Source organism: Papio anubis, chromosome 3, assembly GCF_008728515.1.
Source record: "Papio anubis isolate 15944 chromosome 3, Panubis1.0, whole genome shotgun sequence".
NCBI classification, from domain to species: Eukaryota; Metazoa; Chordata; class Mammalia; order Primates; family Cercopithecidae; genus Papio; species Papio anubis.
In genome coordinates, this window is record NC_044978.1 from 32,037,057 (window position 1) to 32,057,006 (window position 19,950).

General features: G+C 34.7%; 1 protein-coding gene across 4 annotated transcripts in view; it reads right to left on the minus strand.

The window, feature by feature from the left end:
* GRIA2 (glutamate ionotropic receptor AMPA type subunit 2) overlaps window positions 1–19,950 on the minus strand; it is a 148,766-nt gene that overhangs the window by 51,212 nt on the left and 77,604 nt on the right. For all 4 annotated transcript variants that reach the window (XR_647471.3, XM_003899304.5, XM_003899303.5 and 1 more), the window contains exons 3-5: window positions 14,617–14,856; window positions 4,989–5,185; window positions 196–249 (exon numbers count right to left, since the gene is read on the minus strand). Coding sequence is in view for 3 of the 4 variants with exons in the window: in XM_003899304.5 (XP_003899353.1) it covers window positions 196–249; window positions 4,989–5,185; window positions 14,617–14,856 (491 nt within the window). In the remaining variant the exon portion in view is untranslated. The remainder of the gene's footprint in view (window positions 1–195; window positions 250–4,988; window positions 5,186–14,616; window positions 14,857–19,950) is intronic.

A 19,950-nucleotide genomic window follows, 5' to 3' on the forward strand; every position in this document is an offset into this window, starting at 1 on the left:
CCTTCTGGGTTCAAGCAAATTTCCTGCCTCAGCCTCCCAAGTAGCTGGGATTACAGGTGCCCACCACCATGCCTGGCTAATTACAATCAAACTATATTTTTTAAAACACCACTGATAAATGCTGGTCATTCAAAATTAAATTTTTAATGAGTAAGCATATCTAGTAAAATAATATATACCAATTAATTCACCTACCAGATTTGCAATGATGTAGTGGTACCCTTTAACATGTTTTCCAATGGTAATAACCTAACAAGCACAAATAAATAATTATTTAATTAATACACATAATGCAAATACAAAATTAATGGTATTATGATGTGATTCAGGAAAAAAAGTGGAATTTTATCTGCTAGGTTTTTTGATGTGCCAAAATAAGTCATTTTTGATAAAATATAATTATCAAAATTAGATATTTCTCTCATAAAAAGTAATAATACATACTAATGCTTATTAAACGATTATCTTTCCAAAAGTCACTAACTAAACAAAAATTATTACCTCATTTTTGTCAATAATAAACAATAAAACCACAGGATGTTAAGAAGTGTAAAACCAAAGTATGTTTAGTCCATGACAAGTCATAATTCTGTTTCTACAAAGGCTATGTTTTTGTGTTTATAATAAAACATTAAACAGCTCAAATTGTTTAACATCTGAGATTTTATATTCATATGTCTATATTCAAATAAATACACATAGAGTTTATAGTACTACATACATTTCAAAAGAATATTAGAAAGCATATAAAAGAATTCTTACATGGATATATAAAGAACATTCCTATCCTAAGGACCATGAAATGTTTATAATTTAGTCCAAATGGACATTATTGCCAGCTCTAGAGAGCAAAGTATCAGAGAAGCTAATTTTTTTCTACAAATCGAAATCTAAAATGAATGTCAAGATAAACACAGCGTGGAACAAATGGTCATCGTGGTAATGCTGACAACGGTTTTGGACATTATTGATCAATTTGACTTTTGACTGATATGTATAATTACAAAGAGAGTAGAAATAGGCAAACTGGCCATGCTTTAGTCCTGGTACATGGACATTCAAATGTAATGTCATGTATGTTTTTTAAGGAGATGATCCCATCAATGGAAAGCATGAAATGTTAAGGTTATAGGCAAAAATTCTAACCAAATCATTTCTCTGATTAAATGGTTTGGGTGAGTTTTGCTTTCCAATGATCTTGCAAGTTTCTGAGGTTCAACTTTCCTATTCTATACACTCAAGTCACATTGGCCCTCTTAGGTTTTTTTGTTCACAGAGAAGCTTCTCATCACCTCAGGGCTTCACACATTCTGTTTCGTCTGCTTGTCTGCTTGGAAAGCTCCACCACTATATCCTTTGCCTAATTGACTCTTGAATAATTCTTATACTCCCCGGGAGAAAACTACCCTGACTTTCTCTAATCCGAGACAAAGTCAGGTGCTCCAGAGCAATGCTATTAGTTAAAGAGCAAGAACAAAATCCTAGGAACGATTCTACCATATGCCACTTTGACATTAAGCCATGGCCGTTTGAAAAGAAGTTAAAACTTATATTGTTTTCTGACTCAGTTTTACGTAACATGATTAAATTGCCTTTTCCAAGAAACTGAACCCTCTGTGTTAAAGGGAGAATTCTGAAGAAAAGATGTCCTTCTGAATGAAAAACATATGAATTAGCATCAGCTGAATCAGATTGATTATGTCCCTCCTATTTCCTGCTGACATCTGTTAGCTGTGCTTACTGTACATTCTACTCTCTGAATCATCCATATCTTCCTGCTGAGAAATTTTTTAAAAAAACATAGTATAAAAGGTAATATCAGTAGTCCCTACTTGAGTTTACTTGAGAGAAAGGAAGGATATGAAAATTCACTAGCCCAGTGTCTATATGAAAATTTGCATTGGCCATACTAACCAGTGTGTCTTTGTGTTATAATAACAATTATTATTGCACTGACAATAGAAAAGTTACATTAATTTATAAGTGTTTTTGATTGCTGAATCTTTTTCCCACCTAATGATAACTAGAAATCTGTGCTGTCAAGTTTGTATCAAATGATAACAAAATACCCATAGTCCACGCCTGTCATCCCAGCACTTTGGGAGGCCAAGGTGGGCGGATCACGAGGTCAGGAGTTCGACACCATCCTGGCCAACACGGTGAAACCCTGTTTCTACTAAAAACTACAAAAATTAGCTGGGTGTGGTGGTGTGTGCCTATAATCCCAGCTACTCAGGAGGCTGAGGCAGGAGAATCGCTTGAACCAGGGAGTTGGAGGTTGCAGTGACCCGAGATCGCGCCACTGCAGTCCAGCCAGGTGACAGAGCGATACTCTGTCTCAAAATAAATAAATAAATATAAATACAAATAGTCTAATAAAAATTCATTTATTGCTAACTTCAAGCTACTGTTGCAATAAAGAGTGCTATTTCATCTCTATTGTCTTGAAGAAACACTGGTTGAGTGTATAACTAAACATTGTTTCTTTTTCTTTATTTTTTTTGGAACGTACTTTATCCTCCTCATTTTTGCCTGGTAAACTATTCCTTGAAGAATATCCCAATCTAAATTATTTCTTTCTGTAATGATCTCTCATAACATACCATTCTTTTCATTTATAGTGTATCCCATTTGTATAATTATATATTAATTTCTGTAAATACATTATTAATAGTTGCACTGATGGTGGCTGGCCTGTTGTTTAACATTGCTTCCTTGGATCTACTGCAGTGCCTGTCTGGCAAACATCAGACACTCAGGGAATATTTACTGAACAAATGAATGAATCCAAGCAAAGCCAAATGCCACGTCTTATGTGAACTCATCACAAATGATCCTTCCCATTTTAAGAAAGCTTCTTTCTCCTCCATGCTGCTAGACTACATTGCATTTTAATTTGTAATTCTGTAGTGCTGTCTGTGTACACTGTGTCCATTTTTATCTCTAAACAACGAGTTCATGGGATGCAGACATCACTCTTTCTTACCTTTCTTTGCATCCCTCATTTCAAGCACAGAGGATGGCCTCAATGTTTGCTAAGGCAATCCATTGCATGCACTCATTTAATACATTCAAGGGACTTACAATACACATGTGCAAAATACTCTGCATTTTGAACAGATGTCCATATGGACATTTATGTAACCTTAATCATATTTACTTCAAAATATCACTTCCAATATATTCCTGTTTTCTTTTGTAGTTTCTCTCTTCTCGTTTTGGAAAAATATATTTTGATACAGTCTTTCACCAACATTTATTATGATGAGTCAGGAATCCTTAAATTTTCTAAATCAAAGACTGATGAATATTATTAAAATTCAGTTTTAATGAGAACCTCTGTGAAATTCAAATGAGTTTTTGCAGTTCACATTTGAACAAGAGGCCTTCAGGTTAAAAACAATCTTAACTTCATCTCTTGAGACCGGAATCAAGATTTTTCTACTGAAATTATTCACCTCTCTGGCATACAACATTTAGTTCTTTCACATAACAAGTTAGTTCTATTCAGTTATTCAGTATTCCATGAAAGATCCATTTTGTATGTCTTAGGGCCTGTATTATTGTATATCAATTAGGATTTCATCAACATTTATGTTGCAGAATGTTTGTGTTGAACAAATTAATGAATCAAATTTTTTCCTCAAAGCTAGAAGAGCCAAGAAATGCAGATACAAGTGCGTATTGTCCTTGCACTTCCACAGTATGCGAAGGCACTAGTAGCCACAGTGTATACTATTGCCCCTTGAACAACATGGGTTTGAACTGTGTAAATTCACTTATACATGGATTTTCTTCCACCTCTGAGACAGCAAGACCAACCCTTCTTCCTCCTCCTCCTTTACAGTCTACTCAATGTGAAGATGATGATGATGAAGGCTTTTATGATGATACAGTTCCACTTAGTGAATAGTAAATAGGTTTTATCTTCCTTATGATTTTCTAAATAACATTTTCTTTTCTCTAGCTTACTTTATTATAAGAATTCAGTATATAATACATATAACATATGAAGTATGTGTTAATTGACTGTGTGTTATCTGTAAGGTTTCTGGTCAATGGTAGGATATTGGTAGGGTCAACTGTAAAATTTATATATGTGCACATATATATATACACATATATGCATATGTACACACATATACACTCATACACACATATACATTTATCAGCTAGGAATAGATGCGGATATCAGTAAAGGAGACCTTAGTCAATCAATCGTGATGCTGATGCTGTGTCACCATCATCCCTAATGACTTACTCTATCTGTAAATGATGGTGGATTGTATCTGTATTATTAGGATAACACTGCATGGCTCCCTATGCTGAAAGATCTTAAACTGAAGCAAGGTAATATCTAAGCACAGAGAAAAATATCCTTATCACTTGTATGAGTGATTCTTTCAAACAGTTCAAGGGGATGTATCTAGTTTATTTCTCAATAGTAAACATAGCCCAAATGTTGTCCTTCCTACTTATTTTAACAAATCAATGTTTTTTATAGTGGCACAAGTCCCTTAATAGATAAAAAAATATATATCTTGCAAAGATAACTACATGTTCTTTCTGGAGGCATAGATGGTAACTCCAAAAAATTCATGAATTACTCACTTTTCCCTTAGAACTCAACTTGTCTTAACTTAATACATGTATATTTCTTTAACTCTAAATAGTTCATCAGACTTAAACTTAAAATTTTCAAATCAAAATATCAAAGTTTAGGGTATCATTGATCATATAAAACATAAAATCAGGAATTATTTATTGAATTTATTTAATGATTAACATGATGTGTCAGCATTATTGATGACCATTTGCTATTGCTAACTGAAGCCAGAGATAATTTAATTGATGATCTTTGCTGCATCCGACATAAAACATAAAGCAAAAACTGCTGTTCAAGCACCTTACACAAATACACATTGCAAATGCTGACATTGCATGCATATTCTATATCTGGCATCATTAGAAAACAGAAAGTAGCAAACCTGGTCTACAATGTCGTTTACTTTATCCCTTTCACAGTCCAGAATGACACGCCGTTCCTTTTTTAACTCCAGATCTTGAAAAAGTGATCGGTACATCTCATCTTTCTTGTCATTGTTAATGTTTCCCACATTGATAGCAGTCACTTGCCATTTCTTTTCAGCAGCAGAATCCAGCACAGCTTGCAGTGTTGATAAGCCTAGGAAGGCAAAGAAAAATGATGACTGATAAAGATACGTGAATAACTCAGGATTGTGTTATGAAATTGCCAGCGAATATATTTTTAAGGCAGATAGATTTGTGCAACTAAAGGAACGTTGACTCCTTCAGAAAAAAGCTATAGCTATGATCTTTATCAACTTCTACTTATGTCATTTCACATCAAAAACTCATTACCTAAATATTAGTGTTCTGACCAAAGGAGTCATTGTTTGAGTAGAAAATAATATCCTTTTCTTTCAACCCTCTCAGCTGTCTTCTTTAGAGTATTACTAAAGTGTAATGTTAATACCTTTGATTTAAGTGAAATAAAATGACATCACAAACATTTCTTACTCTTATAGAATGGAAAAAAAAATTTTTTAGTTGTACATGATGGTCTGTCATTTGATATTAGTATCCTGAATAAGACAAGTACATTTTCAGTGAGAGGAATCTATGTAAGTCTATGTGAGGATAAGAGGCAATATTCTTTATGAGACTCCTATTGTTTTCTAGTCAGCAGTTTGGGTTCATTTTTTTTCCTTCCACAGTCTTCTAATGTTATTTTTTTGTTATTGGGAATGATCCCAGAGAAATTGAAGTGGTCACCTATTAACCAGATGGTGGTAGTTATTTCTCTAGCATAGATTTACTTCTCTTCCCAAATATGTCTATTTTCCTGTTAGTAACTTCGCTTATAGCATCATATCACTTGGAAAATTTTTATTGTCTTTGTAATTGTCCATATATTACCTCATACTTAGGACTAAGAGGTACAACAACTAGAGGATTTTTCTTGAAAAGTTATATCCTCAATTTAGCACTTGGAGACATGCTACATAAACTTGCCTTTCATTTTACTTCTGCTATTCACAGCAAAACCAAATTCATCATTTATATTGATAACTTAATAAACAACGCAAAATCAAGACTCCAGAATGAATCCAGAACTTAGCAAATCAACTTCCTTATTCTAGAAAAGCTTGCATCTTTCTCTAAAGAATATTAGTCCCTTTTGATTAATAAAATGTAGGATTCACCTAATGTGATCATATCTCTTCAAAACCTAAATTCAGATATCAAATTTTATTTAAATCTTTTTGTTATGAAAAAAAGTCAATTATCAATTTTGTTGAAAACTATTTCAAAAAAGAAAAATCACCATTAAAAATTTTGTGGATTCAATATTGGCCAAAAAGTGTACAAGATGAGTCTGAAACATCTTATGACACCAGAAGGGAAGGAACTCTCGAAAACCATCAGTATTACCTCAAAGCACGCAGCAGCTAATTTGAAGAGGAACTCTTTAAATAAAAATGGGACTATTTGATATTAATTAGAATGATAAATGTGAAGTACTTACATACATAAACTATTTTAAATCTATGAAATTATGTTTTAAAAATGTGCTTGACTTTGGTGGATGCTAGGGAACCACTTAATTAATTTGAAGACTGGTAAATAATGAAGTAAAACAAGCATTTTCCTGCGTTTCCTATAGGAACCACTTTCAGGGTAATAATGAATTAACGGTCTTTATTTTTGGAAATACTCTAGCTAATAGATTATGGATGAATATATATCTGAAATTATCAGCATCTTGTAACACCTACTGAATTAATAAATCAAGGCAACAATCATCAACTACTGGTAACTACCCAAAAAGAGAGATAACAGAGATGTGTCTCCCAATGATAATATTCAACTACACCTATTTTGGTGTTGAATAGGTACATACCTATTTGGTGTTGGCTACATTCATGCCAAAAATGTAAACTTGAATTTCATCACACTTCTGAATCTAACTACCAAGTTATAGGGCATATGTAGAAGACAACATTTTAAGCACCATGGTGTTGCAATCATCAAAATCTAGACTGTGGGAAACTGCATTACAAGAGTCTTAAAAATTATATTAACTAATTATGATATATGGATCTCAGTTTTATTTTGCTTCAAACAAACAGTGGAAAAAGAATAATATTTATGAATTGTTAATTTTCTAGGTATAATAATGCTATTGTTATTATATTTAAAATACAAGAATCATTTTTTCCAAATAAACACTGAAATATTTACAGATGAGATGACAGGATGTCTGGTATTTGTTTCTAAATAATTGCAGGGAACAAAGAGATATAGATCAAGCAAAATTATTCATATAATAGTCTTTAATAAAGTCAGATTAAGAGTGTTTGGGAATCTTTATAGCATTTTCTCTAATTTATTGTTTTAAATATTTTATAATAAACATTAAAAATAATTAAATTTTACTTCAGAATAGAAGATTGAACCACATGCTGAAAAAAGTTAACTCTTTTTCTGGAAAAATGAAATTAGTTTCCTCTGTCCAGTCTTCTGGTAAAATATATAAATAAACACATTTCTTAAGGGATAATGCAAAAAGACCATATGTCATTTTTTAAAACTTTCAGTGACAGATCTTTAAAACACCTCACAGATCGCCTATGATTTCCATACACTATAGGTCAATTAAATCCTTCCCTTTTCATCAGTAGAGGCAGAACACGCACAGCTGGCATTATGATCAATTCAACAGCTATCAGTGTACTTGAAAACAGCCATTAAGTCTACCCAGTTTTCTCTGCAAGTAAGAGGAAAAAAAAATCTAAATTCTAAGCCACTTTCTATTTGCTGGGTTCTACTTTCCTACATCCCAGTCATGGTTCAGCTCCTCTTTGTCACTTTCTTAAAGACATTATATCCATGGATGGGGCTCTCTGTGCTATCCATATATTACTATATAGCAATTACCAATAGCATCCCTTCTTCTCTGCAATAGTTTATTTCATTTTGTTTTATTTAATTATAAAGCATACTACGTGACACAATTTCAAGTTGTGATGCTCTTAATATTATGCCTCAACATTTAACGTATATTACAAGAAAGCTTAAATATAAATGACACTTTGTAAATGGATTTCACCAAGTGGTAATCCTAAATCTAAAATTTCCAGCAGTTCACCTTGCAAAAGAGTATAGAGATGATGTATAAAATCAAAAAGAATATTTAAAGAAATTTCTAACTTGCGCCAGGTGCGGTGGCTCACACCTGTAATCCCAGCACTTTCGGAGGGCAAGGTGGGCAGATCACTTGAGATCAGGAGTTCGAGATCTGCCTGGCCAACATGGCAAAACCACATTTCTACTAAAAAAACAAAACTTAGCCAGGCCTGGTGGCCAGCGCCTGTAATCCCAGCTACTTGGGAGACTGAGGCAGGGGAATTCCTTGAAGCTGGGAGGTGGTGATTGCAGTGAGCCGAGGTCACGCCGCTGTACTCCAGCCTAGGTGACAGAGCGGGACCCCATTAAAAAAAAAGAAAAGAAATTTCTCTAACTTTCAAACTCATTTGTTCTATGCGTCAAAAGTAATTTACACTTGCTGTGGATTCAGGATTCACTCTTATTAAAACTCTCAAGATTAATGTTTTGTAACCTGTGGAACCTAACAAAAGTTACATGTTTATTAAGAAACTAAACTGCTCAAGTAGTGCTATATCAGACTTAATAAATTGAGTTTCATAAGAAGACATTGAATAATATTAAATTACCTCCTAACAACAGGCAGAAGTAATTCACAAATGGTTGCATTATCTGACGTGTAATTTGAAGAGACCACCGTTCAATGCTTAATAACCCATTTCCCTAGGTTTTTTTTTCAGTAATAGTAACTGACTCTCAGATTCGCTCAACTTGATCTCCCCATTTCTCACAACTAAAAGTTTTGTATCATCTGATTGCTTTATAATTAATACACCATTTTTAAATTTGAAAATCACTGAAAATGTATATGAAGGTGAAATTAAACTCTTCAAACCTAACACAGATTTGTGCTCTTGACCTCTTTGTACCATATTCAATTAGAGGATAAAGTATGACTTGAGATCTGCCTCTATGCCTTCCACACAAACTAGCACAGAAGTATCTATAAATATATTGATCCTGTAATTCAGAATACAAAGTTGTATGGACAATGGGAGTTCTGCATAAACACTGGTTTACTTAAAGCTATGGGGATGCAATAGTCATTCGACTCTAATATCCCTAGTACTATATTAGGATATTTGAATTTCTATAGCAGAGACTCACTTATTTTTATTGAATTACTTAAAACAAAACTGCTGAGATACATAGTTGTTCATCTAAAAACAGAAGAAATCTGGAAGGTTAACTATTCCTCCTAGTAAATATATCTAAAATATAGTATGTTCTTTTAAACCCTCAAGAATATTGCTGGAGTCTAAAAGTAAGTTCTAAACTCTACTGAATTATTAGATGTTTTGCTAAAATAAAAAATGGCTAGATTAAATAATGTTAAATTGCATTGCTTCTTTATGTGGCTATTGTTACTGACTGGCTGTAATTGTATAACCTATTCATAAAATGACAACCTTCCTAAAATTCTCCCAAAGTATTACTACTAGTCAGTCAGTGATAGTCTCATCTTGACCCAGTATTAATAACACTCTGAGTTATAGACAAGCCATCAGTCACCTGTCTGTACGCAAACCCTTTAAAAGGTCACTTGGTACACAGGGGAAGTCTATCAGTTTGCGCGTTAAAGGGTTAAATTAAAAACGATTACTGCCAGAAGATACATTTTATTCAAACCATGTCCTACTGCTTAAAAATATTTTCTTTGTTCCGTTTAAAATGAACTGTACTTACTCATTCTTTCAAGCATAGAAATTAATATTTATGATCACTAAATCATGGCAGCATGCCTAGGCCAAATTAGATTAACATATATTTCCCTCATCAGCTCTCTCAGGAATATGAGGGAAAATATTATAATTTGAAAGCATTTTTGTTCTATGCGTGATGTTTTCTTGGAACTACAGGCAAAGTGCCTTCCCTTCAGGGGACGAATAATATTGCTCAGAATTGAAACCAAGACATACAGATATAAAGTGCTAATTCTGTTTTTACCTACTCTCTATATAAAGACACATGCACACATATGTTTATTGCGGCACTATTCACAATAGCAAAGACTTGGAATCAACCCAAATGTCCATCAGTGACAGATTGGATTAAGAAAATGTGGCACATATACACCATGGAATACTATGCAGCCATAAAAAAGGATGAGTTTGTGTCCTTTGTAGGGACATGAATGCAGCTGGAAACCATCATTCTTAGCAAACTATCACAAGAACAGAAAACCAAATACCGCATGTTCTCACTCATAGGTGGGAACTGAACAATGAGATCACTTGGACTCGGGAAGGGGAACATCACACACCGGGGCCTATCATGGGGAGGGGGGAAGGGGGAGGGGGGAGGGATTGCATTGGGAGTTATACCTGATGTAAATGACGAGTTGATGGGTGCTGACGAGTTGATGGGTGTAGCACACCAACATGGCACAAGTATACATATGTAACAAACCTGCACGTTATGCACATGTACCCTAGAACTTAATAATAATAAAAAATAAATAAATAAATAAATAAATAAATGTATTATCTTACCTTGTTGACAAAAACTACATTTAGATTAAGTCCTGATTCAAACTTACAACATATATATCCAAAAATAAAACTACTACATAATCTTGAATGCATTAACATAGATAATCCCATTGCTCTATTGTTAAAAATGTGTTGAAATTCTCCTTATGTTCTCTTTATGGAGTGATGATATGCAGCTTTCAGAGTCATCAAGGGTCATCCAGGAGCGCCAGGCTGTTGCCACATGGCCTTGGTAAGGAGAAGACACCAACAACCTAAAAGATCACCTGGCACCAGATTCAGAGTTTCAGCTCTCCTCTCACCAGTAAACTTAGATTAGTCAAAGAGGGTTCCATACAAAGATGTTGCTATACAAAGATGTTTCTATCAGTGTATCCATGTCTCTAATCATTTACAAGTGAGATATAGTCTCTTGGCCTATTGCTCAGCATTGGAGCAGATAGCCAGGAAGCAGGAATGGCTTTCAGTAGTTAAAGGTAGTGAAATTAAGCAGCATATAACAATGTTAAGTCTTTTTCATCTAGCTCATTACTAGGGTAGAATGTTGGGAGACCATTTTCACATTTGGACTCTATGCTATTCCAAAGAACAGTAATTTATGCATTTAGACATTATAATTTAACAATATATATTCCTGACCTAGACTCTACAAAAAGTAAAGATGATTAGAGCCTAAAAATAATCATATAATCAAGGAGGTGAAGAGAGAGCCACATCGAGAACAGACCAAATTGTTTGAAACTGAGGCATGTAGAGATGTAAGTAGAGAGATGAAACCATGGGATCTATTTTCCAAACTGTGGTTAATGTGGATAAAGGGAGCGCAGGTGCATTCTTCAAATCATGTGACACTAAAGCAAGGAGGTGCCTACTTTGAAGCAGAAGCAAAATGATTTCAGGACCAAATGGCAGAAAAACAGTTCACACACTAAATGTGTGAATAAGCTTGTTAAAATGTAGCATGATGGCAAAGCCATAAAATTAAGTCATTAATAAGAAAAAAATATATAGCAAAAATTCCATTTCCATGCGCCAAGTAAAACATTATACAAAGGTCAAGTCTTTTGCCAGTATTATGAGAGTCTTACATATTTATTTCTAAAAATAACTTCAGATAAAAGGCCCCTGTAATACTTTTCACATTAAAACATCAACAACTACTTGATAACACCTTGAAAATGTATCCATAAGGTCACTTTGGCTTTAATATGTAATTACTTAATATTATCACTCTAATGTTGTTATCTCAACAGATGCACTTGAACTCAAATCAACTTGTATAATTTAATAATTGTAGATTATCTCATCACTTCAATTTCATTTAATATTTCTAAGTAGTAATAAAAGCATTTTAAAATGTTCCAGATTGTTTTCACAAGTACATAAGTCCATCCATCTTCACCTGCTAATTCCAGATCCTGTCTTTCTGAATAGCTCTCCTCAAACACTAGAGTTTCTCTTTTTTTAACTTATATCAGCTGTTGTCTATTTGAATTTTTCTCAAAAGTTCAGTTACAACTAGAGGGAGCAGTGATAAGGGTAAGGATGAAGGTGAAATGTATTCTTAAACTAAAAATGCCATCCTCAATCAACCTTGTCAAAGTGTAAAGAGAATTAGTCATTCAATTCTTCAATTTTGCAAGCAAAATGTAGCTTCTAAAATCATCTTGAACTTAAAATACTGTACACAGATGTTTAACTCATTTACTTATTAACACCATTTACTGAACATCAACTCTTTCTAGCATTATCTGAAGCACTGGGTACAGAGTCATGAGTTGAACATCCAGTACACTGAGCACTGCCTGGGCACTCTCTTCCTGGAGCTTATTGCCACACTTTACATGAAAAACATGATGCTTATCCTATAGTACCTGGAACATAGCAGGGACTCAATAGGTAGTTCTTAAGTGACAGAATGAACATCACCATTCATTATAAATTGTCCTAAGTACTATAAAGGAAAAGAAGAGATTGCTTTCAGAGATAAAAGTGTGAAAGGCATCTCTGAGGAAATGATATATGAACCCAGTTCTCAAGGAGGAGTAAGAATTAGTGATATGGGCAGAGATTTGAAGTGAAAGAGTTTGTTGCATCTGGGAAAGTGAAAGAAGGTCAAATAGATTTAGCTTTAATGAGTGAGCAAGACAGCAGAATGTAATGGAGAGTTGAGTGGGAATTGGATATTATAAGACCTTAAAGTCAACTAAAATTTTTCAGTGTTATCCTCATCATGAGAAGCCATTGAAGTATTTTAAACAAGAGAGTAATGCAGTCCAAAAACAATTTTTTTTTAACAATAATTCCTGCTACTTCGTGGAAAATGGATTAAAAAAAGACAAGCGTGGAATTGGAGAGATGAGATACTGAACACATTATGGTGGCTTGGCCTGGGGTAATGGCAACGAAAAGGATGAGTGTCTACAGATAAAATATAATTAGGCAGTGGAAATCACATCAATAGGATGCAAGGATAAAAGAGGTATTAAGAATACACCCAGATTTCAGGCTAGCTTGGACAACACAAAATACTAAAGAAGTTAGCAGAGGGCAAGAAGAAAAACTAAAAATAATTTAATACGCTCAGTTTTATAAGCCCTTTTATCATGTTAATAAGTGTGCTTCAGAAACATCCAGCACATTGAAATCTATGTTTACTGTAAATAGTTCTCTGTTTTAGTTTTTAATTCCCTATGGAAATAGCCAAGCACTCCCTTCTCAAAGCAGGGGACACAGTTGTTGACATAGCAAATTTTTTTTCAGCTTGTTTAGTGCTGACTGACTTTTCCACTGAGTATTTTCATTCCCAGGACTAGGAGGACAGGGCAGAGAATCAGACACCTAGCTCCTGCACTCCCGACTCGAGACTGCTGCAGTAAATGACTACAAACTGATCAATGGAGAATTGACTGACGGCTGGCTCTCTTCTTGTCTGCCCTTGTGGCTTAACAAGGTGCCCTATCTTGGTCGAAATAGGCTTCTGGGTTTTCATTTGAACCTATAAATATTCCAGGAAGCAAGTTGCTGAGGGAAGCACAGTATGGTACTTAGGGACAATAGTGGTCCTTCACCCTTTTCACTTTGATTTAGGGATACTCTCTCTAAAAACATATCCATATGAACACACACACCCACAAGATGTTTCATACAATTTAGGGAGTACTCAAACCCACTGACACCCAATTATGGACCCAGGAATGGTTAAGAACACCTGGGATTCTATGACATAAATCAAGCAAGTCTGCTAATACTAAACTTCACAACAAGGGATATGAGAAACATAAACGTTGTACCTCCTTCCATTACATTTTAACATAACGAATCAAGACTGGCATGCTACTCAAAATCATCCCATCATAAACAATTATGTGGAATGGTGTCAGAAGCATAGGTTTGGTATCAGAGACCTGCGTGTAAGCTATACCACACGTGGGTTGATCCTGAGAAAAACCTTTAACTTCTGTGAGATTCGGGGATCTTGTTTTAAGGCAAGGGCAATAATAATGCCACCTGCCTGATAAAACTTTGGCATATAACAATATTTAACAACTATATGTTACTATAAAAGTTCTTATTTGTATGTTTCACTTAAATTTTACTCAAGTCACTTCATTCACCTTGGACTACTAGTATAGCTATCATAAGTTTTTAGCTGCTGATGCCAAAAATTGCTCTTTATGTTACAACGGAATATTCGGGTGTTGGGTTGATACAGTCTATCTCTTTACACTGTACACAGACAGCTTTTGTTGTTGTTGTTTTACTCTAAATATGTTTCCCACGTTTACAAATGCATTAGTCATTATCACAGTAAAATTAAATCAAGGGATCCTTGGGCTTTATCACACCTTTGTAGCTTTATAATAGCCATAGAAGTGTCAAGTGTAGGCATTGAATTCACCCCATTACAAAGAAATGAGATATTGTCACTTACCTCTGTCACTGTCATAGAGGTATGCAAACTTGTCCCATTGATAGTATTCAATCAAGCTAAGGAGTGCTCCTTTGAGGTCAGGTCTCATCTGAATGACAAACGGATGCGTGCCATCTGTTGGGAAGCTGGGAGTGATGAAGGAGACGTGGAGTGTTCCGCAAAATGATGTGATGGTATTTACAGACTTCTTGTCATAAAATCCAAAAATAGCATAGACTCCTCTCGAAAACTGGGAGCAGACTAGAAGAATAGGGAAAATAGACAGGAAAAAATCATTGAAATTGGCATACAATCATATTAATTTGCTTAAAACTTAATGTCCTTTTACATAAAATACAAAATTAACATATTGAAAGAAATATAGATTTAATTATCCATTGAAACTTATTAATACTTATTTACTTAGCATTTGATTTGTGGAATCTAAAAGATTCTAAAGCATAAAAAGTAGTTCTGGTTACAAGAAAATGCATACATCATTGTTTAACAAGCTATGTAAGCATTAACATATTTTAGGAACAAATATGAAAAATGTATGAGTAAAAAAAACAAAACATTAGCTATGAGAACAAACTGTAGTCACCTAAGATTTATACACGTTAATGATAGCTCATTCCCTACATAATCCAATTCCTTTAAAAATCTTTACTGTATTTATGATACTTTTATATCTAAAAGTTAATGTGTTTCCATAGAGTCCTAATGCTGACCAAAGCCTCTTTAAGACAAGATAGTACCTGACTCCCCTGACACATACAGACACATGTCCCCACAAAGGCACTTCGGTCATATTGTGTCATTCAGTCAAGAAGCAATTAAATAAAGTCTAAAACTTTTAATTTTAATCTTCCCCAAGGACCTAACTTACCCTGTATGTTACACTACATATTAATTCTTAAACAAATAATAATATTGTATTTGGACATCCTCATCACTCCCACAATCTCCTGTCCTCTTCCAATATTTCTGTTTCCAATGAATGGCATATGACACTATCCGCTATGGACTGACTCCTTCCCCCAAAAGTCAGTCCATAACTAAGTTATGTGCTCATTATAATACCTCGATATACTCAAATAAGGGTCACTTATTTTTCTCCCTGTTCCAAACATCTTAGTTCACTAACAGTATGTACTTAACTTTGTGCTTGCCCTGCACCTGGCATGTTCTAGGGTACGCTAATTCATTTTTTTCTCATGATAACTTTCGAGGTAGGAACTATAATTATTTCCAGATTACTGAAAGAAAAATTGACACATATAACAATATTAAGTGAGTTACCAAAGTCACTTGCATAGGTGATAGATACTACATTCAAAATAGAGAGTCTGGATTCAGAATCCATGCTCCTAATCAAAAAGCAATATGGCTTATCTTACCCAACTACTGAAATACCTACCCAACTGTCCTCCTTCCTCCCCTTGTGTTCCTTCCATTCAATTCTCCACAATATAATAAGAATGATCTTTTGAAACATAAATCCAGTAATATCTTTCTGAGAAAAAAGGGTTACTTTGTCCAAGACTGATCCCCTGTAATGCTCTATAGAGTACTGACCATTAACGGAATAGTGCTTAAAGCCACTACTAAAGTCAACAATGTGTCTTTTTTTTTTTTCTTTTTTTGAGACAGTCTCACTCTGCCACTCAGGCTGGAGTGCAGTGCAGTGGCGCCATCTCAGCTCACTGCAACCTCCGCCTTCCAGTTCAAGCGATTCTCCTGCCTCAGCCCCCCAAGTAGTTGGGATTACAGGCACGCGCCACCATCTCTAATAATTTTTGCATTTTTAGTGGAGACAGGGTTTCACCTTGTTGGTCAGGCTGGTTTCGAACTCCTGACCTCGTGATCCGCCAGTCTCAGCCTCCTAAAGTGCTGGAATTACAGGCGTGAGCCACCGCTCCTGGCCAACTATGTGGCTTTAGATAAATAAATAGCTGATATTTCTCAATCTCAGGGTCATTTCAATGCAAAAAATGGAAACTAGCCATCCAGAAATGCAATCTAACAACCTAGAACATAACATCTACCATTCTTTTAAAATAATCTTTTTTGAAGGATAAACCAAACACTATCTTATATCATTGTATTTCCTTCACAAAAATAGATGGTCTGTAGAAAAAAATAGATTTGTTTCATGAATACGAGCATTGCTAAAATATGTACAGATTCCAACTGCCAATTCTAGACAATCAAAAAATATTAGACAATAATGATTAGTAACTGTTGTATAGTATGAATCCAAAGGAAAGCAAGATTGCCTCTTTAAGTGGCCCTTGTTTGCCAAAATTCTGTGTAATATGTAAATTGACATATCCTTTATTACCAATCTTCTACAAAGCAGACTGAAATATCTGAAAAAGCAACTGAATGTATTTCATTGCATTATTTCATACCTTAACATAAGGCAAAGATGAGATAACTGTCTTTTATTCATGCCCATACTTTTTGTTTTTGTCTGGGTACAGAGTTGAAAATAACCTTTAGTGTATTTGATAACTATGTCCTTTCTTCACATACATGAAAAATAGCTTTCATCTCATCTAGGAAATCTCTGCAGTGATTTCTTATTTTATACATAAGTATATGTATACTGACAAGTGTATCTTAAATCTTAAATTTGTTCAGCAATTGATGATTCCAAATGACACATAAAAGAAAGACTTGCTATAAAATTCTCTCTGGGTCTATTTAATTTCATTTCTCTGCAAAGTGTGGGCATGTCATTCAGGTACTATAGGAATATCATGCAATATGATTTATTAATGAGACCTCTTCTCATCTTAAGTGAAATAGCTACTGTGATGGAAACAGGAGCCACAGCGTCAGCAGGATGCATGATAAAGAATGCCACTGTTTGAATACACAGACAATCTTAATAAGGAGCCATACCTTTCATTTTCGATTTGTTTTAGGCTCTGGAGTGAGTTGTCAAGGGACCTCCTGGTTATTGTGGCCATCTGGAAACACTGGCTTTGACCCAACAACAGGCACAAGCTGCACACAACTTCATAAGGCATTATCCACCTAACTCAGAAGACAATGTATTTTTCCCCATGCACTTCAGCTAATTCTCCAATGAACCTACTTTTACAACAATAGCCTTTCTCTCCTGTCTCTCTTTGGTCTCTCTTTGGTCTCCCTCAACCATCTCTTCTTATCCTTTATTTCTTCATTGTACTTACTCAAGTGTCCATTCGCCTATATCCTCTATTTTTCTGGATATTTCTTTCTTATGTCTCTTAACTATGCATACAGTTAACACACATTCGGCCACCAGTGCTCATTTCCCTCTCTGTACCTTAGGGCAGTCACTGTCTCTGTCCCCAAGCAGGATAAGAATGCCACTGAGATTTACAACCAGGAATCAATCAAATCCATCAGAATGCTGACCTGAGCTAAGGTACTTTGCTTGCCCCGTTTATAGTAACCATCTGAAGATGAAAAACTTAGCACTATGCTTTTAATGTGTCATCCCCAAATATCCAAGACTATTTGCATTGAAATATTGATGCTTGCCCCAATTTAGCAAAGGCAATATAACCTACTGACACCTTTCACAAGAATATTAGTTGCAGTACTTTGGAAATACTCTTTACTTCATTAGAAGTGAAATTATTCATTTTAATCTTTACCTTATTCCCCAATGGTGCCTCCAAAATTTAAAGCCATTTCCTTAACTTTGATCCATCCTGTAACGGAGGAAGGGTTACTACTACCGAGACTATCCAAAATAACATGTCATATACTCTGAAAATCCTTCCAAAGACAACTTTCTAAAATGAGTTATACAATACCAACATCCTATATAGTCACGTCTGGAGGCATAGAAGGAAACAGAAATCCTCACAGTTTCACCTCCAGCTTCATGACCTTTACAATAACACAGTGAAACACTATTTTAAGTTTCTCAATGATTGTCCTGATTAATATTAGAATTGCATTAATGTCTTGAGATTCAAACCGGATTGCAAAGGAGTAAGTAAAGATGCTCTCGCTGAGTTCTGTAATTAAATATTTAATATCAACTTTGAGAAACTCAGCAAAGGGCAAGTCCTTCTAAAAGACACTTTAGGTCAAACAGCAGAAATGATAATCTCCTGGGTGTAAGTAATTTGCTGATTATTTCACTTTATATTACAAGCCCAGATGATATAAGCCAATAACAATGCTGATGGTGCAACCAACACACATCTTTTTCTCTTAGGTCATTCTGCTCATTGGTGCTGCTAATGTAGCATACACGATACAGTCTGTATGCTGAACAAAAGCTAAATAGCCTTGCATAGCTATTGAGTAGAAAGGGAGAAGAACTGAGCATGATTTTTTTTGTTCTACATATTTTATATTTATAAGTTGAGATTCACTTCAATGAATCAGCATAGTCTGCTTCATAAGCAGAAATGGCAACAGCCTCTTTGCGGTTTGAACAAAAACTGGTGAAAGCTGCATCACCAAGGAACTCTGACATCAAAATATGGAAACCACTGAAAACCTCTTTCCTTCTCTCCTAAACTTCTGACATTAACCTCCTGCACAGTTTGACCCTGATTTCAGTACTGAAGTTTCCCTATCATCTGTTACTAACGATCTCCCGGTAACTAAAAATAGTCATCTCTTCCTTGGATCTAGCTTTCTTAGCTTCTCTGAATTTATTAGACCAAACTTTGCCTCTTGAAATTCTTTCCCTTTCCACTGCTACTAGTCTTGCTGTCTTCTAATTCTTTTTCCATATTGCTGCCAAGTAAAATTATACCATCTTGGTAGTTTTCCTCTCGCTCTAATTATCTTTCACTGCCTTATCTTCTTCCTACATCCTAAATTAAAAAGACCTTCTCCAAGGATTGTTTTCTCTTCTCTTTTCACTCTACCTCTTAGTGGTCACACCCCTTTCCACAAGGTCAAACTCAATTTTTACGCACATGTTTCCCAAACCTTCATTATTATCCCAGTTATCTCCTATAATTATTTACTTACCAAAAAAAGCACCGTAAATATTCTCCGTGACAAGCATAACATTAGCTTTAGAAAATGCACAACAAAGAGGATGAGTATTGTGATCTGATTCAGGAAAAAAATGGAATTTTATCTACTATGTTTTGATGTTCCACACTGAGTCATTTTTGATAAAATATAATGATGAAATCTAGAGAATATTTCTCTAAAAAAAAAAACTTAGCTTCCATCTGTCACCTTCCAGTGTACCTCAGTTCATTATATGGAAACTTCTAAAACCGTGTATTTCCACTAATTCCATAAAAATAATGAAAAAATACTTTATTTTATTCTGACAAACCATATCTATGTGTTGATTTTTCCCTTTCTATTCATGCATAA